This window comes from Microtus ochrogaster, linkage group LG8 (assembly GCF_000317375.1).
Source record: "Microtus ochrogaster isolate Prairie Vole_2 linkage group LG8, MicOch1.0, whole genome shotgun sequence".
NCBI lineage: Eukaryota > Metazoa > Chordata > Mammalia > Rodentia > Cricetidae > Microtus > Microtus ochrogaster.
In genome coordinates this window covers 20,173,321-20,193,036 of record NC_022033.1, presented here as the reverse complement: position 1 = coordinate 20,193,036, position 19,716 = coordinate 20,173,321, and the positions used below count along the sequence as shown (strand labels likewise).

The following is a 19,716-nucleotide window of genomic DNA, read 5'->3' as shown; positions in this document are numbered from 1 at the left end:
GTCCACACGCCAGAGGGTGCCAGATTTCATTACAGATGGTTGTGAGCCACCATGTGGTTGCTGGGAATTGAACTCAGAACCTCTGGAAGAGCAGCCGGTGCTCATAACCACTGAGCCATCTCTCCAGCCCTGTTTGAAGAATTTTTGCTGGAAGCTCTTTTCAGCATGCCAGTTTTCCTGTCCCATCCAGTTGCCTCACTTCAGGCAGTTCAGAAATATGTCTTGTTGACAGAGTTGGCACCTTTGGAGTCTTGGCTAGCCAGCATTGTTGGTTCACAGGTTCTGGTTTATTCTTGGACTGTGTGACCCTTCTTTCAGGAATGTTTGCAATCATACCTATGTGATTTGTATGTTGTCTCTGTTTTCTCTCTTATTTGTACTCAGACAAAGAGGCAGCTGAACGTCTTTCAAAAACGGTAGATGAAGCATGTCTGTTACTAGCGGAATATAACGGGCGCCTGGCAGCAGAACTGGAAGACCGGCGCCAGCTGGCTCGGATGCTGGTGGAGTACACCCAGAACCAGAAAGAGGTTTTGTCAGAAAAAGAGAAAAAGCTAGAAGTGAGTACATTGCAGAGCAGACCCAAGCTGCCTGAATTGCCTTCCTAAAGCCCATTTTATTCCTCAGTTAACCTTTTTTTTTTTTTTTTAATCTTTTGGAAACAAGTGAGATAGGAGCATCCGTTGGATAACTGTAATTACTGGAGCCTAGTTCAGAGTTGAAGTCACATTTTTATGTGTCCAGGAAAGAAAATCTCCCACGGTGAAAACAGTGCCTTTAATTGTAGGATCTTTAATTGTTTCAACTTAGTGTTACAAAAGGCCACTTAGCTGGTTATATTGGGAGTCTGCATTGTTCTGAGGTTTGTTTCTGACATATGCACGTTCTTGCCTGTAAGGCGCCTGCCTACAAGCTCTTTCTGTACATAGTCTACAAGTTCAGTTATGTTTATGTAGTCTGATTCAACTATGGACAGGAACCCACTTTTCCTGTGTTGAGAGCATGTGGCTCAGTGTCTCCAGCAAAAAAGGGTTCCCCCCCCCTTGTTTTTTTTTTTTTTTTTTTTTTTTTTTTGGTTTTTCGAGACAGGGTTTCTCTGTGGCTTTGGAGCCTGTCCTGGAACTAGCTCTGTAGACCAGGCTGGTCTCGAACTCACAGAGATCCGCCTGCCTCTGCCTCCCGAGTGCTGGGATTAAAGGCGTGCGCCACCATCGCCCGGCGTAACCATCTGCTTTTTAACTCAGCGTAGCTCCTTGTCCCTGGGGAGCAGAGCCAGCAGTGTGGCTGTTGGGGTTCAGCAGTTTCTCCTCTCTTTGTTTCTAGGAAGAGAGGAGGGGTCTCTTCCTAGAGGAGAATACGTCATAATGATCACAAGAAACACCCCATGAAGCCCCCTCAGTAGAAAAGGGAGTGGAAGGCTGCCCTTCTTCCACTAGGGAAAGTTCTCTGACACAGAGGGAGGGAGCGTTGAGCTAGCTCTAGTGATTGTTGGGTATGTTATTCTGTGGTCAGCTGACTAGAGAGGGAGTGCCATATCCTTACTTGCAGTGACTATGGCAGCTGTAATAGCTAGAGGTGCTGGGGACTTCAAATGCCTAGCCAGCTTGTGAAAGATAGGAGACAGCTGAGCAGTGGTGTGGCTTTCCTGTAGATTCAGCACTGACCGGAACTCCTAAAGGGAACTTCATCAGCAGTAGCAGACGGCCATTTATCTGATGCACTCATCTTTCACTGAGGAAGCATTTCAGCTCTGTATCTTGGGACTAATAAGAGATTGTAATTAATGATTCTGGTTGTAAGTCATCGTGCCATCTGTTGAACTGGCCCTTGGCGACACATTAAGGGCTTTCTCTGATCTGTCAGACGTTGATTATCACGAGCAGCTGTTGTTGGGTGGAGTGTGGCAAGCCACCATAGAGGACAGTCTTTGAGAAGGAGACTGTTGGTAGAGGCTTTTAACTCTTTGTTCTGTCTCTGCCCTGTCTGCAATTAGCTGTCTGTTTCATAGGGGGCCATTCTGCCTGCACATAGCTTACCGGATGCCCAAAGAGGTTATGAAGCACAGAGGTCAGAGTTCAGTCCATTCTGTAGCTTTGCAGCCCTGTTGTTGCTATTTCACAAAATATGGAATGGAATTGGAACCTAGCGCTTGAGGATGGAGTAGGAAGACCCTGGTACTGCAAGGCAGTCAAATGCATGAGCTGTTTTGGAGCACCGGACGCCTTCAGATGGTCCCCTGAAGTCTTTTGGACTCTATGGTCTTTGGCTGCTGTCATGCCACTAGGGATATATTTGTTCCTCAGAAAATGCTTGTTCTTTGACTCATTCCTCAGTGGAAGTGTCTTTTCCTATAAAGAGAGTTCTTGTTGCTAGGTTCCAGTAAGTGGTTTAACAGATGCGATCTATATTGGCTGCAGAGAAGCTGTTAGGGAAGGTGACTCTGGTCACCTTCTATTGCGCTTGTGCACCTTTCCTTTGTCCTTTAAGTGGAATTAGGGGTCATTGAGAGATGATACATTTTAACCATTTTTATGGTTCAGAGTGTCATGGTTGACACTACTGTACCACTTTTCCCTTAAACTCCAAGCAAGGTAAAGGAAAAACTAATGAAAATCTGTAATGCTTTGTGTCATGAACAGAGAAAACCTAGAAATAGAAAAGAAGGCTGTGGAAGAGACCAGTTTTACTAACAGCTCAGAGGCCAAGCTACACTGTGGGGCCTAAGCTAGCCTAACTCAAAAGGCGAAAGCCAAAGGCACCAGATCAGCTCTAGCTATCACTTCTCAGAACAAAGGAAATTTTGTTTCTTGCTGACAGTGGTGACTCTTAGCCCAAGCAACTGCTTAAAGCTCCCAAGCTTTAGTCTGAACAGGTTGTTCAGAGTTCCTGTCTTGGCATTTTGGATGAAAAGTGGTGTGCATATATTCATCAAAACTACCAGGGGGAGGAGGTAGAGGAGAGAAGCCACTTGTACAAACTTCCAAGAAAGAAAGAAAAAACCGAAAGGGTCAAATGCCTGCAGTCTCACCTCCTGGCACAGCAGCTTCCTGCATTAAGTCATGGTATGTGTCCATGATCTAGGCTGAAAGGGGCTCTCCGTGGTGCACAAAGACAGCCAAACAGAGCTCCAGATGATCCCTAGCTACAGGTTTGTTTGTAGGTTGAGGTGGAATTTATGTAACATAAAGTTAAGCATTTTAAAGAGTCAACTTTTCAGTGACATGTAGTACTTCATAGCATAGAGCAGCTATCTGCTAACATTTTCATCACTGCCCTTGCCCTCTCTGCCCCTGGGGATTTTATATACTCGTGTCTCTTTTAATTAGGTAATAAACTGAGGTTTAGCCACAAAGTACCATGTACAAGTGCTTCATTCTTACTGAGGTTGAATGTTAGTGCAAATATTGATAATTATTGTAACAGTAATAGCTATTACATGGATCTGCCACAATTTGTTTGTAGGCATTTGAATCTGTTACTGTGAGTAGTGAATAATGCTGCTGTAGACAGTGATGTGCAAGTTCTTGTAGACATCTTTTTATTTTTTTGGGTGTGTGATATCTAGGATGGAGGTTGCTAGATCAAATGGTGAGTCTGTGTAACCTTTGACAGCCATCAAACTGTTTCCCATAGCAGCTGTCCTGGTTTCTTTTTCCTTTTCTCCCTTCGAGATAGGGTTTTTCTGTATAGCCCTGGCTGTCCTGGAACTCGGTTTGTAGATCAGACTGGCCTCAAACTCAGAAATCCACCTGCCTCTGCCTCCTAGTTGCTGGGATTAAAGACATGTGCCATCACTGCCTGGCATCAGCTGCCCATTTTCTGCTGCCACCACCAATGTATAAGTCTCAGTATCTTCATGTCCTTGACAATACTTACCACTTCTTTCTTCTATCCAGCACAGAGAATGTGAACTTGTACCTGTGGTGATTGATTTGTGTTTCCCAGAGGAGCAGTGGCAAAGAGCATCTTCACCTGCTTCGTGACATTTGTTGTCCTTGTTGGAAGCTTGTCTGTTCAAGTCCCTTTGTCCACTCTCAAGTTGGACTATATGCAGTTTGAGTCTTAAGCGTTCTTTATGTATTTGGATAGCTGTGTTCTTAGATAAGATTTGCAGATATTCTCTCCTATTCTGAAAGTTGTTTTCATTTTAATAAGCTCCAGTTTTACTCTTAATTTTTCCTTTTCTTGCCTTTGTTTTGGTGTTTTATCTAAGAACCCATTGTCTAATTCCAAGACATAAAGGTTTCTCACTTTGTTTTTTAGGAGCTTTAGTTTCTGAACTCTTACATTTAGATGGTGAACAATTCTGAGTTAGCTTTGTGTATGGTGTGAGGTAGGGAACCAACTCCTGTTGAAAAGACTGTTCCTTCCTGTAACTGAGTGTGTGACTGACACCTTTGTCAGAAACAGTTGGTCCTAGCTGTATGCATTCTCAGTTGTGGGCCACTGGTCTCTGTGTCCCATTGGGACCTTGCTTTTGGCATGTAGCTCTGTAGGAAGTTTGAAAGGGAGATGCTTAAGTCTTTAATCCATTTTGTTCTTCTTTTTTTTTCTCTCCCCCCCCCCCGTGTTTTGGGTAAAACCTCTTAAAATTCTATATGAATTTAAGAATTTCCCATCACTATTTCAATTTCTGCAAAAACAAAAGAAAGTCATTTGAATTTCACTAGCAGTTGCTTAATTCTTATTGGTGGTGGGATCTTGTTTTTTGATCCATGAACAAGAGCTATATGACCTTGCATTAAGCCTTCTTTAATCTCTGCCGCAGAATTTTAATAGGCATGCCAGAGTGTCACTTACTGATGTGTTTGGCACTGTAAAAGCCCTGTCTAGGACCGTACATCTCGTTGACACAGATTGAGGGTAGAAATGTCACTTCAGTAGCCAGTGGTACTTCCAGTCTTTAGAAGGCATGCATATGTACCCTCTGCAAAGTTCCCAGGGTGTGGATATCTGTGTAACAGGATGTGGTATGATTTTGAATTAGTGAAGAAACTTAGACCTAGAGGGAGCTAGCAATAGGGCAGGAATAGAATCCAGGGCACACACATCTCATAACTTTCCATTCAGATTTATAATGTTTGTTTTTGAAACTTTATTCCATGGGGGAATAAAACAACAGAAAGACTTCTTACTCTTGTACAAGAGCAGCCAGAGTTGAGTCATTTAGACAATTCCCAAACATATTCTTGTGACGCAGTGATATCTTATGCAGGGAAGTGACAGCAGCAGCAGGCAAGCATTCCAGAATGATCTGTGAGTATTTGAGAATCTACTCTGCTCCTTGATGTCCTTTCTCTGGTGGAAGAGGTGAAGTGAACTTGGGGGTCTTGCTGTTTCTCCACACCTCTTCCTGACTTGTAATGAATCCTTAAGAATTCGACTTGAGACAACACAGCTGGGAGGGCAGAATGAATGATGTAGAATTCGGCATGGCCATGTGACTCTTTGTATTTCTGTGCACTGCAGGTTTTAACAACTCGAGAAATTCTTTGGCTCCATTCAAGGGACTTCTAAACCACACTGCTGCCTGTTGGTTTTGGCAGCATCCCTTCCTCCTCTTCAGGGTGCAGGTGTTTAGAAACGTTCGTTTCTACAGTGGGACGAACAGTACGTGGAGATAGAGAAGTTTGGAATATATTCTTCCTCTTTCCCACAGGATCAAAGCCACTATCTTATCTCACTGTCCCTACAGTAAAGGCAGGCAGTCTGATCCTTGTTTTTCATAAAAGAATTAAGCTTGGGGTTTATATGGAAGCTCAAGGTCATAGTGTAGTACAGGATCTCTGACCCTAGTGAACATGACTAGAGCTGGCTCACATGGAGCATGTCAGGATAGCCAAGTGGCCTGAGATATTCAAGCTGGCTCCACCTACCTGCCCTTGTAACACACAGCTCTGCCCTCACGAGACAACAGTATCAGCTCTAAGGGCAATTAGAACAGTTAATGAAGAGGCAGTTCTGCTTACAGCTGCCGGGTGGTCATGGGGTCTGATACCTAGATCTTGTCCATAGCAGGCCATGGCTTGCTCCCTGCCATGTTAGGGGCCTTCCCCCCCCCACTGCGTCCCCTGCCTCTTTATGTTCCCCTCCAATCTGTGAGGACTCCTGTTGAGTTGGTATTTGGGGTTCTATGAATGAAGTAGGACTGGACATTGGAGTTTTGGATTCCTCTTGATCCTTTCACTTGGCTAACCTTTATAGTTCAGGCCAGATTTATAGCAGCTGTCTCGCAGGTTGTGGGGTGTGTGTGTGTGTGTGTGTGTGTGTGTGTGTGTGTGTGTGTATGCGGTGCTTGGAATGACCCCAGGACCGCACATCTGCTAGGCAAGTGCTATGTCAATTAGTGCGACCCTTAGTTCGTTGTTGGCATCATTGAGCTGCCTTCTGAGCAGCCCTGCTGAGTTTCCATTGGTGTAGGTATCACATAGAGTGTACACGTGGAGTTGCAAACTGGCTCTGTTGCTCCCCCAATGCCCGGTACTTAGCCATGCTTACACTCCAAATACTCTGTTCTTTTTTTTTTTCTGATTGTAAAAACAATAAATCAGAGGAAAACCAGATGATACCTGTAAGGAAAAAATCATAATCTTATTGGTTTATAATCTACAAAGAATTGTTGTTAATTTTGATCTAGTTCCTTTATTTTTCTTTCTGTGAAAGTTCAAATAGAGAGCCAGGCATGGTGGAACACACCTTTAATTCCAACACTGAGAAGGTTGAGGCAGGGGAATCATAAGTTGGAGCCAGTGCCAGCCTGGGTTGTATGTGGGGAAGCACAGTTCTCTCTCAGAGAAACTCTTGAAATCAGGAGTGATGTTTAGAGCTTTTTAATCTTGTTTTTAACTTTGCATAATTACTTTGCTTTGTAACAGAAGCTGTGAGCAGTTTGGATACCTGTGGTCCCTCGTGAGTGTTTCTCTCCTCACTCTGCCTCTCCTTTCATCCTGTGCCTCTTCTGCCAACTCTGGTGTTTGAATGATTTTCCTCTAGCTTCCTAGAGGTATCTCTGTGTAAATATGTGGGCGTCACCTGGCGATGGTGGTGTACACCTTTAATCCCAGCACTCAGGAGGCAGAAGCAGGAGGATCTCTGTGAGTTCGAGGCCAGCCTAGTCTACAAGAGCTAGTTCCAGGACAGCCAGGACTGTTACACAGAGAAACCCTGCCTGTCTCAAAAAACAAAACAAACAAACAAAAAAAACCAAAACAAAAACAAAAACCATGTGAGTATCTGTGTGTCTTTCTGAACACTAAACAATGTTTATTTCGGGGCTGAAGAGATGACTCAAAGAGAACTGGCTGCTCTTCCAGAGGTCCTGAGTTCAATTCACAGCAACCACATTGTGGCTCACAATCACCTATAATGAGATTTGGTGCCCTCTTCTGGTGTGCAGGCAGAACACTGTATATGGAATAAACAAATCCTTTAAACAAAAAAAAAGGATGTTTGTTTCAGGGTCTTCTCCTAACTCTGCATTGCTGTCTTAGGAGCCCGTGTTCGCTTCCAGACATAATCCTCCCATGTTAAGGGAAGTCTTTGTTTTGTGTAGGAGTTTAATTGGACAAAGTGGGCTGTTCTAGCTTTTTAGTGAACTTGTTTACATTTACGACAGCTGTGGGAAAATGACAGATACTTATAACGCTGACTTGAGTGAGCATAATTTTAAGAGCAGGGTTCAGATGACAGACATTTGAGCTGTGGTGGCTAACTCTGTTTGCCCCATTGAGTGTGTGCTATTTTAGTCTTTGTGAATGTCCTGCTGGTACGCTGGGCCTGTACTCCCTTCAAACCGGTGCTTTGGAAAGGGGGACACTGGAGGGTGGTTGCATGCTTTGAAGTCTCAGAAGCTACATCTCTGTTTCTTTCTGTAATGTCAGGTATACATGGCTATAATTCCAGCATTCAGAAGGCTAAGGCAGGAGGATTGTGATATGAGTTCAAGGCCAGCTTGCACTACATAATGACTCTACCTTTTGTTAAAAAAAAAAAAATTAAGGGGTGGGGTAGATGACTCAGTGGTCAGAGTGTGGACTGCTCTTGCAGAGGACCCAAATTTGTGTTCCAGCACCTATACTTGGTGCTCAAAACTACTTGTAGGGGCTGGAGAGATGGCTCAGCAGTTAGGCAAATTTCCTGCCTTTGAGAGGACTCAAATTCAGTTCCTGGCACCCATTGTCTGGCAGCCAGTAATGCCGGCTCCAGCAGTTATCTGGTCTAGCTTCTCAGGGCACCTGCTCTCATGTGCTTGCCTCCACCCCCAATATATGTAATTTAATAATTAACTTTAAAATTTTAACAAAGACAAAACCTTGCCTGTAGTTCCAGCTCCAGGGGATCTGACACACTCTTCTGACCTCCTTGGCAACTGCACTCATATACCCCTATACAGACACACACAAATTTAATTCACAACAGAAGGTAGGGCTTAAAACAAAGTCAGAAACAGTCTTTCTGTGTAGGACAACTTCCTAGTTACTCCAAGGAGTAAAAATGAAAGTTAAGATGGTCCCTTGTATCATCAGGTACTAGCCTGGTCATTCATTGCACCTTTGTCTACCCCCTTGATTGTTTATTTTCTGATTTAGGTCCTTTATCTTGAAATGATCTTTGGAGAAAGTGTGGATAGCTCTCTTTTCCTAATTTTAGCATGCACAGTAACTTTGTAAGCTTCAACGCAACAAAATTACTCAGCAAGGAAGGCCTCTGAGCACCCTTGAGACCAGCACAGTGGTTATGAGTGAGCAGGTTCAGTTCAACAGGCTTGTCCCTGGGGGGTTCTGTGGGGCATAGCCACGACCTCCTGCAGTGATCCTGTGGTGGGGAGCCGCATGGCCTCTTTCAGGCCTTCCATGGCTTTCACCATTGTGGTCACTGCAGCCTTTTAATTTTGTTGTCATTTGTTGTTGTTGTTGTTGTTATTAGGATTTATGTATTTTTCATTTATGTGTGTGTGTGTGTAATGTGCCTTTGTGTATTTATGTGTACTACATGTAAACAGAAGTCCTTGTAGGCCAGAAGAGGGCATTAGATCTCAGGAGCTGGACTTTTAGGTGATTCTAAGCCATCTGATGCGAGTGCTGGAGACCAAACCCATGTTCTGGAAGAACAGCAAGTGCTCTCAACTGCTCTAGCCCATTGATGGGATTTTTGTCATTTGAAAAGTAACAGTTTTACTCCTGAGTTAGTTATCAATATGTCTCAAGACTCTTTATTCTGACCCTCTCTGTATTCTTTACCTGGTTTCAAGTCGCCCTCTGCTGGCTCCAGTCTACCTTCCCATTCTCTGTGATGCTTCTCTCTATCTCCATCCTGTAGGGTTTGACACACCTTCAGCCTTTTTCTCATTCTGGATCTTTCCCTCCCTCCCCCTCCCCCCAGTGACTTCCACTTCATTTGCTTTAATTTCCATCTGCATGTCTGTGCCTTAACCATCCCAGACATTTCAAACACCATGGGGAGGCAGACTATCCTTCTGCTGAACTGCCCTTCCTTCTCACACAGTGGCTACTTAGCAGAACTGCACTCAGGAGGCCAAGGCACACGGGTGGAGAGTGTAAAGCCATGCTAGGCTACATAGACCCCTCCCCTCTGTGCTAGCACTTGCCCTGCACTGCTCCCAGGTTCCCACATGTCAGCTGTGTCAGTCAGCCTCCTCTAGTCTCATCCCTCAGCTCCTCTGCTGCACCTCTTAGTTTCTCAGATTGACCTCCCAGCCCTGTTTAATGCGTCCTGTTTTTCTCGAATCTGCCCCCCTCTGCTCTGTCTCTACCTCTGTCACCTCCCTGCTAATCAGGTGGCTTCTCATTGTCTCTAAAATGACCCAGATTACAATTTCCCTGTCACTCATGGCTTGCCTTCCCTCCACCCCTCTCTCCCATCAACCATAACTTGCCTTCCCTCTTCCCCACCAGCCTGATATTTGCCCATGCTGATCTCTCATCTCTGCCTTTATGTGGGTTGTTTCCTCCACCTGGTAGGGATACTTCTTCTCTATGTTCCACTGTTTCCCTTACCTCAGTCCCTGCTCATCATCAGTCCCATAAGCTCATAGGGAGCAGCACTATTAGGAGGTGTAGCCTTATTGGAGGAAGTGTGTCACTGTGGGGGTGGGCTTTGAGGTCTCCTTTGATGGTCAAGCTGCACCCAGTGTCAGTTCACTTCCTGTTGCCTTTAGATCAAGACGTAGAATTCTCAGCTCCTTTTCAGCACCATGTCTGCCTGTATGCTGTTATGTCCCACCATGATGACAATGGAGTAAACCTCTGAACTGTACACCACCCCAATTAAATGTTTTCCTTTATAAGAGTTGCTGTGGTCCTGGTGTATCTTCACAGCAATAGAAACCCTAACTAAGATATCATCTATCTGTACCTCACTGCCTCTTTGGGCAGCATGCCTTTAGACCCCACCCTGTAAAGCCAAGTAAGTACATGTTGCCTCTGCCTCCACTCTGTCCTTCAGAGCTCTACATCTCTTATGGATGCATAGTTATTCCTCTCTGTCTGTATCACCAGTCTCATACCGCTACCCCTTTTAGCTCGGCGATAAACGCTGGTCCTAACTTGATGAATTTCTAATCATGTTGGAGGGTTTTATCTTTGGCAGGGAACTTCCTCTACTCTGAGGGTGTTCTCAAGAGGTTTGGGCTTACTTTGTAGACCAATTCCTTCCTCTCTCTGGGATTGTAAATGCATGGATTTGAAATATGGTATCAATTAGTTGAAAAGCTTTGGGGTTCCCCCATGGTTTAGAGGCAGGTCTTTAGAGAAGAGAGGATGACTCTGGTCAAAGAAAGGAGGACCTTTTGTGCTCTCAAGGCAGCGTCTGGTAGATTTGCTTGACTGTAAGGACAGTCGAATGGCTTATGAGAAGAGGATTTTGTATTTCATCAATAATTCTTTTTATTCAAATCTACATGTCTCTTAACATAAATCAGAAAGATTAAATATTGCTCATAAAATAACAGAAACTAGGAGGGCTGGTTGTTTCACATCAGATTTGTTAATTCATACTAGTTTTGTCCAAACCTCTAGCCACCTGCAGTACAGGCAGGTTCCCATTCCTGTTAAAGGCTTATAATCACAGAAGCTGGAAGAAGGAAGCAGGAGCACCGGGAGTTCAAGGTCATCCTTAGCTATACAGCAAGGGCTAGCCTGTGTTGCATTAAACCCTATCTTTAAGAAAAAGATTTAGCATTTTGATTTTACTGGAATTATATATTATGAAGGGTCCCATAGTACAATTGCCTGCATTTTGAAGGACCCAGGAGTCTTCAGTGTTCTTTGTAGATTTCTATTAAATATTATTAGTGTTTGTGGGTTTTTTTTTTTTTTTTTTACACCTCTGAGGAGCTGGAGGTTAAATACGGGATCTTGAGCATGAGGCGTTTTGCTGTTAAACTATGTCTCCTGCACTCTTTATATTTTTAATTTTTCTTTATTTTCGAGACAGGGTTTTATATTTTTAAATTTTGAGACAGAGTTTTAGTAGATTACCCTGGCTGGCCTTGAACTCCCTCTGTAGTTCAGGCTAACCTTAAACTCACTTGTCACTTGAGCTGGCCTTGGCTTTATGATCCTCTTGTTTGAGCCTCCTAAGTAGCTGGGATTACAGGCCTGCCACCACCAGGTGTGACTTTAAATTATGAATATTTAGTTTTATCACCACATTAAAATTATAAAGAATTGCCTCATCCTAAAATTAATTTAATTTTTTTCCCTTACAATGCTCTTAGTGTATGTATAGGCACATAACTTTGTATTCCTTTGTTTGTGCAAATCCCTGTCAGATTTGTTTTTTTTTAATTATTTTTTATGGGCATTCATGTTTTGTCTACATGTCCGTGCAACATGTCCTTGCATGGTGCTCACAGTGGCTAGAAGAGGGTTTCAGAGTCTCTGATGTTGGAGTTACAGATGCTTACGAGCCACTGTGTTGGTGCTAGGAATTGCACCCAGGTCCTCTAGAAGAGCAGCAAGAGCTGTTAGCTCCAAGCCATCTCTCCAGCCCCAAGACTGGGGTTTTTATTGTGATAGTAATACTTGAGGGTCCCCAAGGGAAAGAAGCGCCCGGACAAACTTTGTGTCTGAAACCCACTGGCATGTGACAAAGGCCCTGGTGGATGGATGGGTGTTCAGAGGTCTGTCCTCTGATGGCCATCTTACCGTTTGTCCTTTTATCATTGATGTAACATCAGCAGTGAAGCTGACCAGGCCCCAAGCTTGGGGGATGCAGCCACAATTTCTTCTTTTCCTTGTATTTTCCCCAGCATCTTACTCAGCAGCCTCAGCCCTGCTGTGGCACCCAGAATATCGTTTTGAAATGTGGTAACTGCCTTGGAGCTGGCTGAGAGAGAGGTACAGGTTAGTGATGATTTTTGTTCCACATAGATCTTTGACAGTCAAAAAATGTAAAGAAAGCCACATTCTTATTTCCAACATGAAAACATACATGCTATTGCCTGGCCAGATGGACAGTTGGAGCTGCTTATGGAAGCTGTCATTGTAAATGCAGCTCCTGTGAGCCGTAGTGGAGGCTGTCTTTTGGTGCCATTGGAGGACTTTGGATAGGTTAAATCATGTCCAGGGAAAGGTTTACTTCCTTTTTTGGCTCTTCACTTCCTGGTGCTGGATTGGAATGAAGGCCTTGTGCATGTTAGGCCAAGTGCTCTACTACAGAGCTGCAAAGGCCAGCTTCTCCTGTAACAGAGCGGCTCTTGGAGTTAAGTTTGATCTGGTGCCACCTTCATCTAAAGCATGGACTTCATGGACTGTGTTATAATAGTCCTTCATGATTCTTACCTTGGAGGAGCCATGTTCTATGTCCCATAGCACAGCAGAATGTGATAAAGGAGAAAGCCATGGTGTCCCATTGCTACTTTTGAGCAATTCAGGCCCGAAGCCAATCCCAGTGTTAGTACTTATGCAAACACTCAGCCAGGGAGAGAATGAGCTTGAGAATGCTCATATTCTGATCCACATTTCTTACATGATTTGCTAGAGAAAATGCTTACAATTTTGTTGGTTTCAAAAATGGGATTCCTGTAGAAAGGTCACTGTGCTGTCAGCCCTGTCATTTTTAACCTCCTTACCCCAGAGCTCATCTGCAGTATGTCAGGTCTGGCTTGCTGCCCTGGCCATAAAAGGCAAAGAATGTGGAAAGCCTTGCTCCCTCAGCACTTCATCCCATGTGCCATGGTGCTTGAGTTCACAGTATCAGCCAGGGATGTTAACACGTTTTCTCCTGTAGTCTGACTATGAGGCAAGACTCCGCAGCTTTGCCAGGAGCTTAACTCACTCCTAGGCATTATCTCAGAACACACCTTAGGCTATCTACTTCTGAAACATTTCTTGGCAGTCACAGGAACCCTGGAAGCTCATCTTAGCCCCTGGATTTCTGCTGAGGGGATGGCAGCAAATCAGGTGTGACTTGGCATGTTTCAGGTCTCTGCACTGATACTCGGTGGGCAGCCTGGCAGCAGTAGCCAGGGGCTGAAGTATGTCCGAGTAGGAAGGACAGGATTGGCTTCTTGGGAAGATACTTTGAAGGAAAAGAGCAGGAAAGGCCTTGTGAGTTGTATCTAGGAGGACAGCTGCAGGAGAGAACACAGCTGGCAGGGCACCACAGCAGCAGTGTCTTGGGGTGCCCATGGTATGCCTCCTAATTTCTCAAATGCCTGGACCAAGCAGGTAGATCAGTGGTATATCAAGATCACACACGCACACGCATGCGTGCACGAGAGAGACCCTAAACAAACAGACTGTGGTTTCCATCCTTGCCTTGTTTGAGTAGCTCTTGGTGTACTAAAAAGAAGAGAAAACCCTGCACCTTTGGGGAGCCAGAGTGCTCTAGTGGGCCTTCTCACAGGAAGCTGATCTGAATGCTGTCTTAGTCACTGTCCTGTGGCTGTGAAGAGACACCATGACCAAGGCAGCTCCTAAAAGAGAAAGCATTAACCTGGAGGCTGTTTACAGCTTCAGAGGCTCAGTCCATTGTCATTTTATCAGGGAGCAGCATGACAGTGTACATGACACCTGAGCAGTAGCTGAGAGCTATGTCTTAAAATACAGGCAGAGTGAGAACTGGGCCTAGTGTGGACAGTTCCCCCAAAAAGCCACACCTTCTCCAACAAGGCCATACCACCTAATCCTTCTCAAGTAGTGCCACTCTTGATAGCACTCCTGGTAGCAAAGCATTCAAATTTATGAGCCATTTTTATTCAAATCACCACAGGTGGCATTGTGCAAGGGAGCAGGAGTTGCCTGAAGCACTGTTTCCCAAGGGAGTCTTTTAGCAACAGTTTAAGAACCACTCACTGCCAGGAGGAAGGGCAGGCTGACCTTGAGAAATGAGATTCTTAGATTTTCCTGGAGCACTTAACTAACCCTGCTCAGAGCCAGAGAAAACTGGGGAGGCAGCAATGGGACTGGGGTTGGGGGTGTTGTATACTGCCCCGCCTTGGAGAGCATCAGAACGGGAGAGTTAGAAAGTGTGAGCTGAAGTCGCACGTGGGAGTTTTGCTGGGACTTGTTCTTGAATGTGTTGTTAGTCCATGGCAGCATTTACAGTTGACTTTATTTGGAAAGCCTGATTCTTCCAAAAAAGAAGAGATGGAGTCTGCTCAGTGACCCATAAGACAACTAGCTACAGCTTGACCTGGCCGCCTGTCGTCACTAAGCTGCATCATTCTGCTGCCCCTGTGAGGCCCTTGTCTAAGGCAGTCCTGACTTGTATTAGGGAACCCAGGCTTTGTCTGCTCACTCTGTTGATTATTTAAACCTCTTGGCCTACTAGATTTTTATTTATTCTGCTTTTGAGACAGGATCTCTCTTTGTAACCCAGATTGGCCTTGAATTTGTGATCCTCTTGCCTCAGCCTTCCAAAGTACTGTGAATAGTAACATTATGTCCAGAAAGAGATCATTGGCTTTATGCTTTAGGCAGATGTCACTTTAGTGTTGGTGTAAGCAGGTGGAAGGGACCTTGGACTTGTAGAGCCCAGGCTTGAAGGCATCTTCCATTGCAGGAGTGAAAGTAGTGCCTGAAGTCCAAATTTGAGGAAGATTTCTATACCTGTGTTTGTTCTTGTGAACTGTGCTGGGGGTTGTAGGGTGTGGCGGGTGCAGAGTGAGGCATATGGATCCAGAGCATCTGATTTGTTGCAAGAGTCTTCATTAATAGTTTACTTAAGCCTTCAAGCTAAGTTTAGTTAGCTAAGCTCTAGTGTGCCTAGGCATTTGGCTTTGAAGAACTGAGAATTACTGCTGGCTGTGTTGGTGCACGCCTTGAATCCCAGTACTTGGGAGGCAGAGGCAGGTGGATCTCTTGAGTTTGAGGCCAGCCTGGTCTACATATTGAGTTCTAGAGCAGCCAGAGTCTCACTATATATAGTGAGACTCTATGCTGTCCCTGCACTTTGGGCAGGGAAAAAGGACACATGTGTCTAACATGACAGTACAGCAGAAGCATGCTAACCCCTGACATCTGAGTCTTACCCAGTGCTGTGGGTGAGGCTCCTCTAAGAAAGACTTTAACCTGTATGGGCCCAGCCTCAGGATCCTCCTTATAAAATGCCTTGTGAGGGGGAAAATAAGCCTCTAGGAGTTTCTAAGCCTCAGACCTCACATGGCCCAGTAGTTTCCCATACAGATGTATCAGATGTATCAGAAGGTATTTGTGAGCTGATGACAGAAAATATGGGTCACTGGAAGCCATAGTGTAGAGGACTGTGGAAGTCTGATGTGGCTGAGGTAAGTGAGCACAGCTCCAGTGCTCACCCAGCACGGGGGGGGGGGGTTGTAGAGCAAAGGTTTGGGTAGGGTACCTGTTCTCTAGGTGCATAGTGATTTTCTGCGGTGGGTGGAGCTCAGCTAGGAAGTGGAGGGGCAGAAGCAGCCTTGTTAGGACCAAGAGAAGCAGCTTGAGGGAGTCCTGAATGAATAGACTATGGGCAGTGGCGTGTGCAGAGGTCAGGAAGGGAGAGGATGAATTTGGAGTCAGCTCTGAGCAGTTGTGGGGAAGGTGGGGCACAGTGCACCTTCTCAGTAGAAGGGCGTGAAGAACTGGACTCTGGAGGTGAGGCTGGCAGCGTTCCTAGAGAAATAGCATAGACTCCTAGGAGGCCTTTCAGTGAAGGGGTCTTGGACTCAGGTGGCGACAGGTGGGTATTTTGAGCCTTCTAGAGAGCTTGTTTCTGAGTGATCAGTCTGGGGTGGTCTGTAAGTTTTTAACACAAAAGGTGTACTTTTGTAATCATTTGTCTAGCTTTGTCCAGAGCAGTGGCTCTCAACCTTCCTAACGCTGTGACCCTTTAATATACTTCCTCATATTGTGGCGACCTCCGGCCATAAAACTGTTTTCACTGCTACTTCATAATTCATTTTGATACCGTTATGAATCTTAATGTAAATATTTTTGAAGATGGGGTTCTGACCCACTGGTTGAGAACCACTGGTCTAGCTGAAGTCCTCAAAAGTCTCAGGAACATCTGAGCACCTGTATTTTTATACAGCTGTTGAGGACAAGTTCAAAGAATACAAATATGGCACTGCTCTTTACTTCCCACCTCCATGTGCTGGGTTGGATGTCCTCCCACGGGCTCTCAGCAGTCTGGCAAACTGGTTATTTCTTTATTAAGCTGGACCTTTGGGTGGTTGGCAGCTGCAGTGTGGTGGCCCTGAGGAGCAGGGCCAGTCTGGTTGGGGAATGCAAAGCAGGTGGGTGGAGCTAGCAGGTTGGCCTGTGGGCTAGCCCAGCAGCCCGCACAGCATAACGCGTCTTCCTTTGTCTTCCTAGGAGTATAAACAGAAGCTTGCACGAGTAACCCAGGTCCGCAAGGAACTCAAGTCCCACATTCAGAGTTTGCCAGACCTCTCACTGCTGCCCAACGTAACAGGAGGCTTGGCACCTCTGCCTTCTGCTGGTGACCTCTTCTCAACTGACTAGGACAGGTATCACGCTCCAGGGTCCCATGTGTGCCAGAGAAAAGAAGCAAGTCACTGTTGGACACAGCCTTCTTGCCCTGGCTCCACCTCTTCAGCCAGCATCCGCCTCAGGAACGAAGCAAGGGACTGTGACTCATTCTCCAGCTCCTCCTGAGCACAGTTAGGAGCCGTGTGGTTGGACTCAGTTTTGACTCGTATTTGCTGAGAGTACTGACTCTCTCCCCCGACTCATGTTCTCATGCCCTGTTGCTTTTCCATTCTTAGCGCTCTCTTACTCCCGTAAGCCATGAAAATCATGTGTATTTCTGGAAGCTTTCAAAAGAATTTTTCCCCAAGTGACAACACATGTCATAGAAGTAGCTAACCCCTTTCTGAGCTAGGCTTGGCCAGGTTCAGAACAGGCTCCCAGTGAGGGACTCAGGCTGCAGTCTTTGGCTTTCCTGGCTACCATCTGCTCACAAGGTTGGCAGCACAGTCATTAGGCAGTTTGCCACAAGAAGTTTGCCAAATTGCTGACCCTTCCTGACCATTGCTTCTACTAGAGAGGTGTGGTCAAGGTTAGGTGTGTTTGTTTTTCAAGCATTCTAGAGAATCTAGTAGTAAGATTCAAAGCTGATCTGGGACGCAAAGTCACAGTGCAGGTAGAGTGACCGGGATCACAAGTCAATTGCCTGGTTTCTCCCCTCAACCTTCCCATGCCACACATCTCAAGGGTCCCTGGTGTCAGAGCACATCCCTAAATCAGGACCCCCTGCCCCCTGGTGCTGTGAAGGTAGCTGTTCTGGATGGCGCGCCTCGGGCCAAGGATACTCCACAGGTTGTACCTGGGCTCTCGTGAATGTTGCTGTCACCCTTCCCTTGGGGACTGGAGTATACGCCAACTCCACCACGTGGGCGTCCATCCACAGTGCCGTGACTAAATCTGAGCAGCTCTGCAGATAGGATACTGAGCGCGCCAGGCGGTTCATGCTGCTCCGTGCTTCCATGTTCCCGTGCAAGGAGAGGAGTCTTTATACAAACAGCTCACCTCCAGCAGAGGAAGGGGATATAGGGAGACTAATTTGGGGTTTTAATTCCATTATCATGCCAGCCGACATTATGACTGAATGATGTAGTTAAGATTTTTATCTTATGTCTAGTAAAGATAGGGCTTAAACCTGAAAAATCTTTCTAATCTGGCAGGCTTATTTTTGACATTGGAAAGGGCAGAAACCATTTTGCCCTGGTAGTGTAATAGGAATTAGAGCCCGAAGCTGAAGTCTAAAATCCATAAGAAGGAATTCAGTGAAGGGGCCTGAGAAGCTTCGTTATTCTGAGTTGCTGTTTTTAGGATCACCAAAAAAAGCACATGTCGTTTTACATGTTAAAGCAAACCTGTGTGTCACCAAGTAGGCAGCCCTCAGTGTGGCAGCGGTGATGCTCAGTTCTCACCGAGCATATGCTGCTGATGGCTGTTCACTCTGCCCGTGGTTCTGTCGACATTGTCCCCAGAGGCTACAGTAGGTGTTTGCCGGCCACAGACCAAAAGACTGTAGCAGCTCTGCTCTGGTCACTAGGAGAAAATAGGAAAACATCACATATCTGACCGGCAATCAGTGCATAATTCTTACAGCAAGATCAAGAAATGAACCTGTAGCGATTATGTAAGTGAATGTGTTGGCCTCTTAACCCCCGTTACTAGCAGACTTCCGGTGAGGAAGTTGGGTTTGTTTTAATGAAATGCTTTGGTTTTAATCTTCCTTGTTGCACCCCCACTCCCACCACCTGTCTCCCAACCATGTGCTTACTCCCCTTGTTTAATTTAATGGAACGTCTTGTCTCTGAGAGTTGATCTAGCGGGTGGGGTGGGTGACTTATGTTTTGTGTTTATTTAGGGCATCCATAGGCCTAAGGTTCTTCCCTTTAGGGTTGTATTCCTCAGAAAGTCTTCAGTCTTTTTTTTGTTTTTGTTTTGTTTTTCTTAAAGGATATTTTTAAAGCTTAAATTTGTATATTAATTTAGGACTTTATTTAGAAGTATAGGCTGCCATCAGTGGTAGCAGTATATTCTGAGATGTCTCATAGATATATATTTTTGAATAAAGATGGTGTTGTTGAACAACATTTTGTGATGTTTCTTCTTCCTGCCTTGTGTGGTGATGATCACCCATGGAGAACACTGTCTGTTCAGACTCTTCCCCCTTGGGGCTGTTAGCAGCAAAAACTTAAAATAACAAGATGAACTTACTCTCCAGTTCTTTCTTCAAGCTTGATTGACAGCTAGCAATTCACACTGTTGCAGAGAGAGCCAACTGCTTTTCATCCTTGTGCCGGCGTGGGGACTGGTGAGAGCAGCTGGTGACTACCCCCAAACACGGATGGCAGCTTGGGAGGTCTTGGCTGCGGCATTTCCATTCACACTGCCAGGCCTCATGGGAGCTGTTTGATTTTCAGTATGGTGAAGCTGCTGTAGGAAAAGTGCAAAATAATCAAAACACCATCCTTTTAAGAGGTTCCTATGGGTTTCCAGCTAGTGTTGACAGCTAGGTGTAGACCCAGTAACTGAATATTCCTGGTTAAAACTAATAAAGAAGGCCCTGGAAATGGGGTGCTCTGAAGCAACCGATGTGTTTGGAGGATGGATACGACCATCCTCCCAAGTGACGGCGGTGTTACCTCCCAGGTGTGGGATTACCTGTTTCTCTCCTGATGCAAGAGACTTTAGTAACTGTGGTCCATCAAGAACAACTACAGCTAAAGTCCTAGTTCACTGTCAGGAAAAATTGAGACTA

The 19,716-nt window shown here is 45.3% G+C and overlaps 1 protein-coding gene across 2 annotated transcripts in view; it reads left to right on the top strand.

Annotated features, from left to right (window-relative positions):
* Rprd1b (regulation of nuclear pre-mRNA domain containing 1B) overlaps window positions 1-19,040 on the top strand; it is a 46,418-nt gene extending 27,378 nt beyond the window's left edge. For both annotated transcript variants that reach the window (XM_005363015.3, XM_005363014.3), the window contains exons 6-7: window positions 385-560; window positions 16,797-19,040. In XM_005363015.3, the coding sequence (XP_005363072.1) occupies window positions 385-560; window positions 16,797-16,946 (326 nt within the window). In that variant the 3' untranslated portion in view covers window positions 16,947-19,040. The remainder of the gene's footprint in view (window positions 1-384; window positions 561-16,796) is intronic.
* Window positions 19,041-19,716: the final 676 nt, after the last annotated feature.